Genomic DNA, 14,610 nt, shown 5'->3' with positions numbered 1-14,610 from the left:
TTGATGGGACAGATGAGTGTCTTTCATTAGGGAAAATCTCTAACTCTGTTTTCTAGTAGATTGTTGGAGACAGAACTGTATGATCTCCATTCTTCTATTCTTGGCAGAGTAACAATAAGCTTCTTATCATGTTTTGCCTTACCAGAACGGAAGAAATAGTTTATTACATTTTTTATTTACTTTGATTTACTTTTGATTAAAAAAGAAACTAAATAGGTACGATAGGACTTGGACATTCAAGAGAATTTCATCATTCAGAGTGTCCCCAGAAGGAAGTTGTATTCCCTCCAGAACAGCCCTTGCTGAAACATTTTTGGCATGCCTCCTTTGGAGCTGGCCTCAAAGCTTCTTATAAACTCCATTTTGTAGTGACATTTCCTTTTTCACCCACAGTGGAGTGGCCAGTATTGCTTTGAGCTAAGTGTCTTTTGGATTTTTTCCAAAACAATATTCATTCAAAGCCCAGAGGCTTCCACTGTTGAGAATATTCAAAAGGATGTACTCTAAGCTCTGTAAAGTTTACTGAGAAGCTGTTTTTAAGACAGAGCATTTGTCTTTTGTCACAAAACATTGCGACAACATCATTGGCATTCTTGTGATCCCAAGGGGGCAGCACTTACTAGGATATATGTTATGGCGTGTTTGCATCCAAATCAGTCTCTTTTACCCTGAATTCACACCTTTTAGGGTTAGCCAGCACACACTGGGACCTCTGTGTGTTAGTAAATGCTCATTTGGTTGGTTGTCTGATTTCAGTGCCAACTTTTCATTCTGGAGCTGGATCATTTTGGTTGTGTCTCTTGAGTATCCATATGGCCAAAATTTATGTAATTGTTAAGAAAATGAAGTGCAGAATGTATAATTTTGCCATAGAAATTTTAGGGTATAGGTTGTTTTTAATATTACACAAAAGGAATCAACTTTCAGGTAAAATCAGTTCCAGTATTTCTCTTTTTGTGTAAGTGATCACTGTTCTCATTGCTACTGAAGGAATTATCTGAAGCTGAAAACCAGTTTAAGAGGATGATTGAACACTACCCCAATGAGGGACTTGATTGCTTGGCCTACTGTGGAATTGGAAAAGTGTATTTGAAAAAAAACAGGTTAGTAGAAACCACACTACTTTATGCTCTGGGCTGGTTACTCATTTCAAATCTAATGTGATGATGATCCTTTTTCTGGAGTTATTTTAATATCTTCTCTGTGGCACACTATGATAATTGTGTTTACTTTGAGGACTGGCATTTGAATATTAATTATTAAAGTAAGGTCAATCACTTCAGTTCCCAGGGCTTTCTAATTTTGAATGTAATAGGAAAATCAATAATAGAGTAATTTGGACTTCTCTGGTGGCACAGTGGTTAAGAATCCACCTGCCAGTGCAGGGGACATGGGTTTGATCCCTGGTCCAGGAAGATCCCACATGCCATGGAGGAGCTAAGCACGTGTGCAACAACTACTGAAGCCTGTGCACCTAGAGCCCGTGCTCTGCAACAAGAGAAACCACCGCAATGAGAAGCCCGCGCGCTGCAACGAGGAGTAGCCCCTGCTCACCGCAGCTAGAGAAAGCCCGCTCATAGCAACAAAGACCCAACACAGCCAAAAATAAATAAGTAAAAAATAAATTTAAAAAAATGATAGAGTAATTTGACACAAAAGATTTTATGTTTTATCTTTTAGTATATGTCATTTATAAATGGTGACTGAGTTGCTATAAATTAATGCTTTACAAGTGTGATTATATAATTTTTTGGTTAAATACCCATTTCCCCCAAAAAACTTGTATGAGGATTTTTTTTTTAAAAATTATTTATTTATTTATTGGCTGTGTCGAGTCTTCATTGCTGCGTGTGGGCTTTCTCTAGTTGTGGGGAGCAGGTGCTACTCTTCGTTGTGGTGCATGGGCTTCTCAGAGCACAGTCTCAGTAGTTGCGGTGCGCGGGCTTCTCAGAGCGCAGTCTCAGTAGTTCGGTGCGCGGGCTTCTCAGAGCACAGTCTCAGTAGTTGTGGCGCACGGGCTTAGTTGCTCCGCGGCATGTGGGATCCTCAGGGACCAGGGCTCAAACCTGTGTCCCCTGCGTTGGCAGGCGGGTTCTTAACTGCTGCACCACCAGGGAAGTCCCTAATATGAAATATATATATGTTCAAGGACATTATGAGTTAGAAACAAAAATCTCTCCTCTGAACCTATAGTTGAAGTACAGCCAATATAGTGGTAGGGATGTTAGATTACTTTTATAAAGAAATAATTGTTGACTGATTGAATATCGTTCATAACTTTTAATTATCCTTAAATTTTCATCTAACTGTTTAGAGGAAGTTTTATCAGACCATTGGTATTCTTGGGAACCCAATCTTAGGGGGTGCCTAGAACCTTCTTTAAAGATCTTTAAAGATTAAAGAAAGTTCTTTTACTTCCTGAAGCTACTGTCTGACCAGTTCAACTCTTTAAGAATCAGGGGTAGTGAGGATTTAGCAGTCACCTCTATGGTAATAAATGAAATTAATTCCAACTTAGCATACGTTGTTTGGGACATACCTGTTTAACGCAGTGGCCACATGCAGATATTCACAAGATCTGGGAATGTAACAAAAATGTGTAGCATCATGGAGGTTGTAGTACATGAAGATGTGTTTGCCATTTTGAAAGGCATTTAAAATTTTTAAAAATTTATTTTATTGAAGTATAGTTGATTTACAGTGTTGTGGAAAGCCATTTAAATTTTAATTTCACAATAATACGGTTTGTGGTTCAGTGTCCAGTAAGCTGGTTTTTTGCTGTTGCAGTATGCAGTGTCTGGTTAAAAGTCCTGCTGTTTATAACTGTCTTATGGTGGATGCTGGTCTAGCTTTTCTGCAGGTGAAGTTTTCTGTACCCAAAGGCAAAAATGACTTCTTCAATTGGGAAATCATTTCAAGATTGGAGAAAGCAGAGAACCCTCTATTCTGTCATCTGAAGAGAAGAATAAAGACTGGGATAACCTTATGATCCAGTATTCTAGTATTCTTTTGTTGAATGGACTGTGGGAATCTATTGAGATTCATTTTTAAACCATAAATTGGAACTGAAAGATTTCATATTTATAGTTAAAATAGTTTACATACACATTTGTTCTGTTAAAATAATTCACTGCTTTATAGTTGAAGATGTCCAGAATATACGATTTCTTTAAAAATTTTTCAGCAAAGCGGTTTTACTATAGATGTTCTAAATGAGTCAAGTTAAAAAAATTTCCCTGGGCTTCCCTGGTGGCGCAGTGGTTGAGAGTCCACCTGCCAATGCAGGGGACACGGGTTCGTGCCCCAGTCCAGGAAGATCCCACATGCCGCGGAGCGGCTGGGCCCGTGAGCCATGGCCGCTGAGCCTGCGCGTCCAGAGCCTGTGCTCCGCAACGGGAGAGGCCACAACAGTGAGAGGCCTGCGTACCGCCAAAAAAAAAAAAAAAAAAAAATTTCCCTATTTATGATTAATTAGTTGAAGTGGAGCTTTGCTGTTGCTCTACAAGAATCTACTTTAATTAGATTAGTAAATGAAATAAAAATGGAACAAGCATAATTTATTCAGTTTTCTGTTTTAATTGTTGAAAACTTAAAAAAAATTACACCTTTAAAAGGACTAGTGTGCACCTACCATAATAAAGCCAGTGTCCAGGTAGATTAGTGTTTAATTTATATTATCTTTGTAGCAAACAGTGATAATGTCTTGGTTTTTTAAAGAACATATGGGTTACATTGAATATTTCTGTGTAGTGATTTGTCAAATGTACTCTTACCTAGTAAGCTTGAAATCTCTGTGCCTTGTGGGGAATGAAAATTCATGTCACATCTTTAATACCTTCTTCATAATTATGACTTTAGATTTCTAGAAGCTCTTAATCATTTCGAGAAAGCAAGAACCTTGATCTGTCGTCTTCCTGGAGTGTTAACTTGGCCCACAAGTAATGTGGTTATTGAAGAGACTCAGCCTGGGAAAATAAAGGTAACCGTTTAGTTCTCTAGAGAGCATCTTACTAACCATAAAAGCTCATCTGTGCTTCTGTGCTCTGACTCAGGTATCAGAAGACAGGTAGGAGTACTCTCTCCTCAGCTCCTCCACATACGTTTCCCCTTGAAAGACTGGTGAGAATCACCAACGTTTATTGAATGTTTCCTGTGTGCCAGTCATACACCTTCCATTTATCATTACCTTTAACCCTTACAGCAACCCTATGTGATGAGCACTATGATTATTCCCATGTTACAGATGAGGAAGATTACATTTAGAGAGGCTAAGTGTTGAGCTCAAGGTTAAACAGCTAGGAAATGGTAGAGCTGGGACTTGAATCCAGGCATTCTGACCAGAATGTGCACTGTTAATCAGCATGGCCTACTGGTTGTACTTAGAGAAAGGTATAGCATTGTTTTTTCATCATGGTTATTAATGGTACTTGAAGACTCTGAAAATATAAATTTAGTCTCATATCCAGAAGCATAGGAATCTTTGCCAGTTCGAGAAAGACTAAAGTATGTGAATTGACTAGGATAGGCCTTTACTTGTGATGAACCCGGGTATTTACTCAGAACTTGCTTTTGGCTGAAGCTTTTAAAAGCAGAGGAATCAACTCTTACAACTCAGTAATAAAAAGACACTCTAATTAGAAGTAGCCAAAAGATCTGGATAGGTGTGTCTGCTAACAAGTTGTATAAATAGACAAGAAGCATGTAAAATGTGTTCAACAGTTAGCCATCAGAGAAATGCAAATTAAAATGAGATACTGCTTCATACTTACTAGGGTGGCTGTAATCAAGAAGGCAGACAATAACAAGTGTTAGCAAGGATCTGGAGAAATCAGAACATCCATACATTGCCGTAAAGTGTAAAATGATGAAGCTGCTTTGGAAAACAGTCTGGCAGTTCCTCATAGGTTAAAGATAGAGTTACCATATGACCTAGCAGTTTCACTCCTAGGTATGTACAGAGACAGGAAAACATATGTTCTCACAAAAACTTGTACATGAATGTTCATAGCAGTATTATTCACAATAGTCAGAAAGTGGAAACAGCTCAAAGTGTCCGTCAACTGATGAATGGTTAAGTAAAATGTGGTATATCCATATAATTGAATATCAGTGACAGAAACCAGACACAAAAGGCCACATACTGTATGATTCTGTTTATCTGAAATCTCCAGAACAGGAAAATCTATATGTGAAGACAGATAGTAGATTAGTGGGCTAGGGGATTGAGGAAGGTGGGGGAGGGATTGCCAATGGGTATGGGGTTTCTTGTTGCATGGTGAAATGTTCTAATTTTAAGTTATCGTGATGGTTATACAGCTCCAAATACACCAAAAACCCACTGAACTATATACTTTAAATGTGTAAATTGTATGGTATATGAATTATATCTCAACAAAGCTGGTATAAAAAATAAAACTAAACCTAGGGATTGTTGGATTTCCCTCTCTTTATACTGGATTGGAGTGGAGGCACAGGAACTACTGATAACAAACAGCCAGCACTGGAAGCGTGGCATGAGTCTTGGGGGCTTCAGTGGCAGTGGTGTAATTCTCCAGGTGATGAACAGGCACAGGTGGCGGGGGTTCAGGGAGGTAGATGGATGGCAGTGGTGGGGTCCTAGGTGAAATGACACTGGGAAGGAGGAGAACAGTAGAGCCCTAAGGGTTATTCTGCCTCATTTGGCTCCCTGTGAATGCTTAAAGGAGATTTCTAAAAGGTGTGTAGTGTAAAATGAGGTCTGATGATTATAACACAGGATAAGATTTTGATTCAGAGTCTGAAATTCTGAAAATTTTTTGCTTAGCCCTTTTTCCCCATCTTTGTCTCTTGGCATGTCTCTGTATCAACCTCTCTCTAGAAGGAAAAACTTTAAAAGTTGTATGTAGTTCTTGGCTAAAAGGCGTTTGGTCCTTTCTGTGCCGAAAATATTTTGATGGCAAGAGGTTATTGAAATCACAAACATGTTATTGTTGAAGAAGTGTTGTAGTAGTATCATTTTTGTTTATTTTTGTTTTAGATGCTGTTAGAGAAATTTATTGAAGAATGCAGGTTTCCTCCAGTGCCGGATGCCATCTGTTGCTATCAGAAGTGCCGTGGATATTCCAAAATCCAGATATACATAACTGATCCAGACTTTAAGGTACTAATGGGTGTGTACTAGGTCATTAACTTGCTGAATTGTGCCTTAAAATGGATTCAGAACAAATTCTGTAATTGGAGACACTTGAGTGCTGTGACTTGTCAGCAGTTTTATGTCCTCTTGTCCTCTCCATCCCCTGGACTTAAGTCTATATCATCTCACATGGGGGCCCAGAGCCACTGAAATAAACACCGAGAGCAGGGATGGTGACCTGAGAAGGCAGGTTGCTGATTCCATTTCCCCTTTCTAGCCTATTTTTAGGAGCCCAGGGAACAAAGGGAGGTTAGTACCCCTGATTTGTTGCAATTCCAATTTCTTGTAAAATTTGAGTCCAAGAATCTGAAGGCCATTCTGATCATTGAATTAACTCCTAGAGACCTAAGTCTGAGACCAAGTCTGGCAATGAATTGAGTGAGTAAGACCCTGGGCTTTAGGTTATTCAAGAAGATAGAAGCTGCTCGCTGTCCCTGGTTCGTAGATCAGATGAAATAAAGTTTATAAAATATTTGATATTGTAAAGGATAACGCAGCTGTAAATTGTGGAACTGAATATGTCAGTTAAGCTCAGTGTTTCCAGCACTAGGCAGTCTGGGGTACGGAAGTCGTATACTCCCCCAGGAGGAAATGTGACATCTAGTTATGTCTGCCAGGTAAGTGCAGACAGCTCTCTATCTTAATATGTGCTGTGAGTGAGAGAGAGAGAGTGTGTGTAGACATCTTTCAAAAGTGAGTTAAAAATTGTTTTAAACCCTAGGGTTTTATACGAATCAGCTGTTGCCAGTACTGTAAGATAGAATTCCACATAAACTGTTGGAAGAAGTTAAAAACAACAACCTTTAATGATAAAATTGACAAGGTAAGGCTAACAAGATTGTCTGGATTTTTCAGTATGCTTATTGTATGTTGATTTTTTCCCCTAAGAGTCTTTAGGAAAAGTCTTAAGAGGATATGAATTCCTCCCTGTGCATGAGATATAATTAGAAAGTATTAAATTAAAAATTTAATGATAAAGTTAGAAGAAAATCAGTTTTTGTTTTTAACGTATTTATTTTTTATTTATTTTATTTTCGGCTGCATCGGGTCTTCGTTGCTGCACACGGGCTTTTCTCTAGTTGCGGCGAGTGGAGGCTACTCTTCGTTGTGGTGCGCAGGCTTCTCATTGTGGTGGCTTCTCTTGTTGCAGAGCACAGGCTCTAGGCGTGCGGGCTTCAGTAGTTGTGGCTCTTGGGCTCTAGAGCGCAAGCTCAGTAGTTGTGGCGCACGGGCTTCGTTGCTCTGCAGCATATGGGATCTTCCCGGACCAGGGCTCAAACCCATGTCCCGTGCATTGGCAGGTGGATTCTTAACCACTGTGCCACCAGGGAAGCCCAGTTTTTGTTTTTATTTTATACAAGTGTAAAGGCAGTAACCATAGAGGCTTGTAATAAACTGTTGAACCCCTTTTACATTGGAAATATTATGATCAAAAATAAAAGTTTAAATGTCTGATTTTAATGTTATGATGTAGAATTGGGGCTTCAAATTTTATACTTTCTAAAAAATTTTGATGAGATAATTTGTAGTAAGAAATCAACTTAAATTTTGTACTGCCACATCTAACGGGTTTTCTCTTAATTAACAAGATAATGATGTTAATTACCATTAGCCAGATATACCTTGAGAGCAGTCACAGTTTAATAATCTTGTTTGCATTGATAGACTTTGTTTCTGATCCATATAAGCGATGGACTTAAAAAAAGAAAACCTTTTTCTACTGCTGCTTAGCCTCATGTAAACCCCTGTCCTTACTGAGTAAAAAAAATAAGGTGGTTGTGCTAGGTGAATGTTAGCAATAGAATTATTGAAGTTTAGTAGAAATAAATTCTCACATTTTACACATTTTCATGTAGTTAACTAGGGGTGTAATGATGTGACCAAATAACTGCTGCCATTGAGTCACTTCTGCTGTGTCTTTTTTTTTTTTTTTTTATCTTTTTTTTTTTTTGCGGTACGCGGGCCTCTCACTGTTGTGGCCTCTCCCGTTGCGGAGCACAGGCTCCGGACGCGCAGGCTCAGCGGCCATGGCTCATGGGCCCAGACGCTCCATGGTATGTGGGATCTTCCCGGACCGTGGCACGAACCCGTGTCCCCTGCATCGGCAGGCGGACTCTCAACCACTGCGCCACCAGGGAAGCCCTCTGCTGTGTCTTTGCCTTACCTTAATTGAGCTTCTCTAGCTGTGCCCTCGCCCTTCGTGGTCTTACCATTCCCATGGGTTGAAATACCCTCTGTAAATTCGCTTTCACTAGGATGTATTGAAGTAACTCAAATATCTTATGACTTACAGTAAGAAAGGCTCGTTCCTTGCTTGCATCACTTGTCCTGAAGTTTTGCATTCGTTGTCCAGGGTTGGGCTGTGGCAGCTCCAGTCTGTGGGGCTGTGTTCTTTGTTTCTGAAATGAGGCTGAGGAGTGACTGGAACCTGTTCTTATGGCCGAGGGAAAAGAGCAATGGCCAGTCCATTCAGTGTTTCTTAAAGCTTTTGCCTGGATGTAGTGTACATCATGTCAGCTCACCTTACGCAAACAAAGCAAGTCCCGTGGTCACCCCTACAGCTGGGGGCTCCGGAAGTCAGATGGCAGCGAGCAGGGACTTTATGGCATGTCCCTGAAGGAGGTTTTAGATCACATTTTGACTGTTCCTGATGGTTAAAATGGTATACATGTATAGATTTATGCTGAGATGGAGCACTTTTTTTTTTTTCTAATCAAATAGGATTTTCTGCAAGGAATTTGTCTTACTCCTGACTGTGAAGGAATCATTTCAAAGATTATCATCTTCAGCAGTGGTGGTCAAGTTAAATGTGAGGTAAGTATTTAATAAAGGGGAAGTCTCCTTAAATTAATTTAAAAAAATGCTGATACCTTTTAAAATGTGATTTAAATTTGTGGAAATTGTACTATTTGGATCTTGTGTTTTCCAGGAAAGAAGCAGTTACTTAATATAAGAAATTATAGGAAGTAACAAGATGTGAGAATGCTTCTGTGCATTGAAGGATTCTCATATTCTTTTATCTCCTAAAAGGAGGAGGAGGTCTTTTACATTTTAGTTTTACTGTTTTTACTCTTGTTGATAACCTTATTTTGTTAATTCCCAGTAAACGTTTGGTTGTTGGCAATGTGGGGGATCTTAGGGAGGGAGGAGAGTGTCTTGAGGGATTACCTTTAGCCTCACTGTATGGGAGTTGGCAGGAGTGGGTTGTTGTAATGACACCTGTAGTTTATTTGATCTTCTGCTTTCTCTTAATTTTTTTTTTAAGCTTCCTAAATTGTGTCTACTCTCTTGTTCCTCTTTTCAGTAAATTGTTTTGCTAAAGTTTTCTGGGCTTTTGTTTGGGTCAGAACATCATCACTGTTCCCTATCAAATTGAACATTGACTGTGTGTGCTTCTGAAATGCTTGTTACTTGTGGTTTTGTGCTTTATGTCATGGGAGCATGAGACAAATTTTGGATGTGTCTGTTTTATTTAAAGTTTGAACACAAAGTCATTAAAGAAAAGGTTCCTTCAAGACCTATTCTGAAACAGAAATGTTCTAGGTAAGATTTTTAATAATCAGTAGCTTAATAATGTCTATTAGAATATAATTCTGTTAAATGCAGATTTCTAAATTATGCTGTTTTTAAAATTGGCTCTGCGCATATATCCAGATAAGTGGTTCTTAAGTGAATTTTATGGATATTTATAACTTTCAAGGGAACTAGCCTAGAATGGTTAAATGCTAAAAACTTGAATAAGATGCATTATTTAATGGTTGAATTTATGAGTAAAATTATGAAATTGAACTACGAAATGACATGTTCAATAGATTTGGCATTTGGATAAAAATTATATACTTAGCTCTCAGTTGTTGAAACTTCAATTCCAAAAGCATCTTTCCTTTTACTCTCTTCAGCAAACATTTTGAACCAGTGACTGTTTCTCACCCTGAAATACTCAGTGAACTGTCAAAGTTATTCATTTCTCTCTCTTCTTGTTCAGATCAAATAATTCCAATCCTTTTTTCTTTTCTTTGGTCCTGCTTCTTGCTTTCCATTTTAAGAAGTGATTTTTTTCATCATTGGTGACCAGGAAAGAGCAGAAGAAAAGATGAACAGAATTATTTGTTGAGGAGAACTTGTTGTAACCATATTGACCAAATTCTGGCGCTGTGGGCCATTATTGGGTTGTGAAAATAATATTTTACTGTGGAAATGAGTATTTACATGTATTACCTTGCAGAGTCATTTTTACTAGTCCTGTTTACCCTAAGCAGTAACTCATATACATGGAAATAACATCTGCATGATCTGTACATGGCATCCTTAATTAGAAGTCACTCAGTCATTGAGGTTCTTGTTTTCATGAAAACAAGTACACTTGTTTTGACTGAACTGACCACGTCTCAGAAGTTTTTGATATTGAACAGAAGATATAGGCCAAGTTTTAACTAAAAAAGGAAACTTCTAACTTACACTAGGCAAAGGAAAATAGTTAATTGAGTTTATAACAAAGGTGAGTTATGACTAATTGTAAATACTTATCAGCCTAGAGAAGTTAAGGCTGAAAGAAGACAAAAAAGTGAAGCGGAAGATGCAAAAAAAGGAAGCAAAAAAATTAGCGCAAGAAAGATTGGAAGAGGACTTAAGGGAAAGTAATCCACCGAAACCTGAAGAGCAGAGAGGTATGCTGGGAGTCCACGCCATGATAAGAAGGATATATTCTTGCTGAAAAGTATAAATATAAATATTCATCTTGTTGGGCCTTGTGTTAATTGTTATTGAATTGCAATTTAGATTTCCGTTGGCATTTTGATTTCATCACCATCTTCTGATTGACACTGAGGTGGGGAGGGCGTTGGTGTGAGGAACATTGGATTTAGAAGCAACATACAGGGACTGAAAACGCTACCTGCCACTAACTCAGGGCAAACGGACCCTCTGTCCGTTTGCTTATCTCCAAAGTGCATGTGAGAATAATACCTGAAATTCCTATCGTATGTTTAACAGTGCTTTGTAAACCCTGCTACACAGATTTAAGTTCTGAAACGTTGAACTGTAAATTAGCCACTGATTATCTGAAATATACTGAGTTCAAATACAGAAGCAGTTCATACTAGGTGCCAGAGAGATTACCTAGTCCAGCCTTCTGTTTTACACCCGTCTTGTCGGCATTCCCTGATCAACATGGGAGCGGTCTCAGTAATTTACTGTTTCTGTGGACATGTTTACTTTCAGGTTTTGGGGGGGGGGTTGAGGTTTTTTTTTATTTTAATTGAGGTATAGTTTCAGGTGTACAACATAATGATTTGAAATTTGTATATATTGCAAAATGATTACCACAGTAAGTCCAATTAACATCCATCACCATACATAGTAACAGAATTTTTTTTTTCATGAGAACTTTCAAGATCTACATGCAAATACGCAAAACAGTATTATTAACTATAGTCACCGTACTGTACGTTACAGCCCCAGGTATGCTTTCAGTTTTGAGTTGAAGTACGTTGTTCTCATTTTCTACTATGATGGCTGTTCCCAAAATGAAATATTTCCTCTTGCTGTCTTTATTTTTCATCTAGTATTCCATTAATGTTTCACAAATCAATCACAATTATCTTTCCTACCGAAAAAAATTTTAGTGAACATTATTTACTTATTTTATATATATATATTTTTGTATTTAATTTATTGTCTTAGCTTCAAGAGGCTAAATGGCCATTTTTAGGGGGTAATGCCTGGGTGGGAAGATGAACTTCTGAGATATTTTCCAGCTTGGAATCAATGACTCCACAGGTCTATGATGTAGGATTCAACAATAAGATGAATAACATACAGTAACTACCAAATGCTAATTGTATTTATACCTGAAGAAATGATCCCTTCAACTCTAGGAAAAAACCCTTTGCATTCATGCATGAAACATATTTACTGAATATAAAGTTTGGGTAGTTGATGAGGCTCAGTTAGGATTTTTAGATGAGTGGTACAGGTGAAGGAAATAAGGTACTTGATATGTTCGATTTAATGTGAACTTTCATACTTTTTAAAGATGTTAAATATTTTATTTATATTCCTAATTTAAAATTTCTTAGGCTATTTAAAACAACATAAAGAATACATCTGAGTCATGTTTTATATTGCTATGTAATGTTATGTTAATTTTTTCTGAGTTTATATTTTTGCAAATTGGTCCTCTTTCTCCTTTTTACTGACCACTGTTATTTATCCGTAGAAACTGTAGACAGTGTTCAGAGTTGCCAGTTCCTTGATGACAGAATTCTGCAGTGCATAAAGCAGTATGCTGACAAGATTAAGTCCGGGATACTGAATACTTCCAAGCTTCTCAAAGAGTTGCTTTCTTGGAAGGTTTTAACCACAGAAGACTACACAACCTGTTTTTCTAGCAGAAATTTTCTGAATGAAGCAGTGGACTATGTCATTTGTCATTTGGTTCAAGAAAAGAATAGAGTGAAGACAAGGGTGTTTCTGCATGTTTTGAGTGAACTTAAAGAAGTGGAACCAAAATTAGCCACCTGGATCCAAAAACTTAATAGCTTTGGTACGTCACTTAATTCTAGAGATGCAGTTTCATAGGAAGGATAAACGTAGGCCTCTGAATCCTTTTTCATTTTCCTATCATCATTTATGATTTTTTAAAATGTAGAACCACAAATTTGTATGGTTAAAAATGCTTTTTCCCCCAACTCACAATTTTTAGGTTACTTTATGGATGGGTTACAATATGCTTTTGTATAAGGTATAAACACAGGAAAGTTCAGTCAGTAAGAAAATCCAGTCCTATGTTATGCAGAACGATTTGTCCTTGTGTAAAGTACGTGAATACTGGGTACAACCATGGGTAAATAGCACCCCCTGGAGTCAGCTGCTGGGGAGTGCCCTCTGGGATTGTGTAGTTTAGTAATCACATTCCTTAGTGAAGAATTTCCAGGAAAGAGTGGATGGAACTAATTGCTTAGGATCACCTGAGGCAAATCTGTATCTAAGGATTAAGAGAGAAATACCCTGGGGCTGACCTTCAGTATTGTGAATCACAGGGTCATAAAATTCTGGTACTCTGCCCTGATTTTCCTAATTCGGTTGAGGAAGAACCCCCCAAGCAGGCTCTTTGACCAAAGCCACCTAAGGACTGCAGAAGGCAGCTGCAGAGAGAGTTGTTGACTAAACTAGATGGTGATCTCTTCTGGTACCAGGGCCTTGTTTGTCCTGGTGACCAGATTGGTTGCTGCCTAGTGCCGTGGATGATTCACTTGGCACCTGCTGGGTAAAAAGGCTAGTGGGAGCCACAGCAGGGCAGGCCCTTTCAGCAGCGGTCTATAGAGAGAGCCTGCCTGACCTGCCTTAGAGGCATGGAGCTGATAGAATTCCAGGGTTTCAGAGAATATATTGATATGTTTCTGTCAGTAGAGACAAAGTAAGATGGCAGCACACTCGGTGTAGTTGATAACTAAATGGTGCTGTGTTGAGCGTACATCTCCATGTGTTTCTGGCCCTGGACAATTTCACCTAAGTGGTGATTGCTATTAGTGTCTACTGACAATCAGACGAGTAAATTATAAAGTTATATCTTACTTTAACCTGCTGTATTTAACAAAGAGCTGAGTTTAAATGCAGTGGGAGCGGGGGTTAACGTTTCAGTACTAGGTGTGATATGCTCCCTTCCCCTTAACGAGCACATGCTTTGATGTGAGCCATAGATGGGGATGTGAATGTGGTATTTCCTCATTGCTGATTCCCTTGAACCTTGTATGAGTATTTTATGTGATCTCTGATTCTGGTGTTTAAATACACTAATTTTTCATGTAACATGGCTCCTGCAAAGCTAACTATTTCATCTGGAAGAAACAGCTGTCCAGGGTAATTTTAACTTGGCAATCTCTGCTTCATTTGCGGACTGAGAACCTGTGGTCCGTCCTGTGTTAGAGGCGTGTCGGGGGAGAGAACAGAGCCAATCCTTGCTTTTTGGTGGCTGTGTTAGTAGGTAGCAGGTGTTCACCTTTCAGTAGTGGCATGTGAAGTTGCAGCCACCCCTTTCTCTGAGTTGGAGAAGGGAAGGATAAAAGCGGGAATAGTGACCACCTCGCATCTTGTGAGGAGGGTAAGGAGCCATGATATTTTGGGGGATAAGGTGTAGTTCTTGGAGGTGTTGGGGTGAAGAGTTCGCCCATTTTCTGTTTTATAGGCACTTGGGAAGTTCTGTATATTATTGATATTTTGTTATTATGGAGTATATGTAGAAAAGCATTGTAAAATCTTGCCAGCTTATACTAATTGGATTGCAAATCATTACGAAGTAGTGAAAAAGTTATTGTAATATTTTTAAAGGAATTTAATGCCTTTAAAAATGCCTTTTAAAGGCATTTAATTCATTTTATCTCCTAAGTCTGATAAAAATAACTATATTAATAGAAACCTTGGGCCTACCTTGTTCAACT

General features: G+C 38.5%; 1 protein-coding gene across 3 annotated transcripts in view; it reads left to right on the top strand.

Annotated features, from left to right (window-relative positions):
* TTC3 (tetratricopeptide repeat domain 3) overlaps positions 1-14,610 on the top strand; it is a 142,008-nt gene that overhangs the window by 64,986 nt on the left and 62,412 nt on the right. For all 3 annotated transcript variants that reach the window (XM_081234152.1, XM_081234151.1, XM_081234153.1), the window contains exons 20-27: positions 991-1,103; positions 3,859-3,979; positions 6,017-6,139; positions 6,894-6,995; positions 8,894-8,986; positions 9,651-9,715; positions 10,703-10,839; positions 12,390-12,716. In XM_081234152.1, the coding sequence (XP_081090278.1) occupies positions 991-1,103; positions 3,859-3,979; positions 6,017-6,139; positions 6,894-6,995; positions 8,894-8,986; positions 9,651-9,715; positions 10,703-10,839; positions 12,390-12,716 (1,081 nt within the window). The remainder of the gene's footprint in view (positions 1-990; positions 1,104-3,858; positions 3,980-6,016; positions 6,140-6,893; positions 6,996-8,893; positions 8,987-9,650; positions 9,716-10,702; positions 10,840-12,389; positions 12,717-14,610) is intronic.

Source organism: Mesoplodon bidens (genome assembly GCF_964165515.1).
Source record: "Mesoplodon bidens genome assembly, chromosome: 5".
NCBI classification, from domain to species: Eukaryota; Metazoa; Chordata; class Mammalia; order Artiodactyla; family Ziphiidae; genus Mesoplodon; species Mesoplodon bidens.
This window is presented reverse-complemented; position numbering and strand designations above follow the sequence as displayed.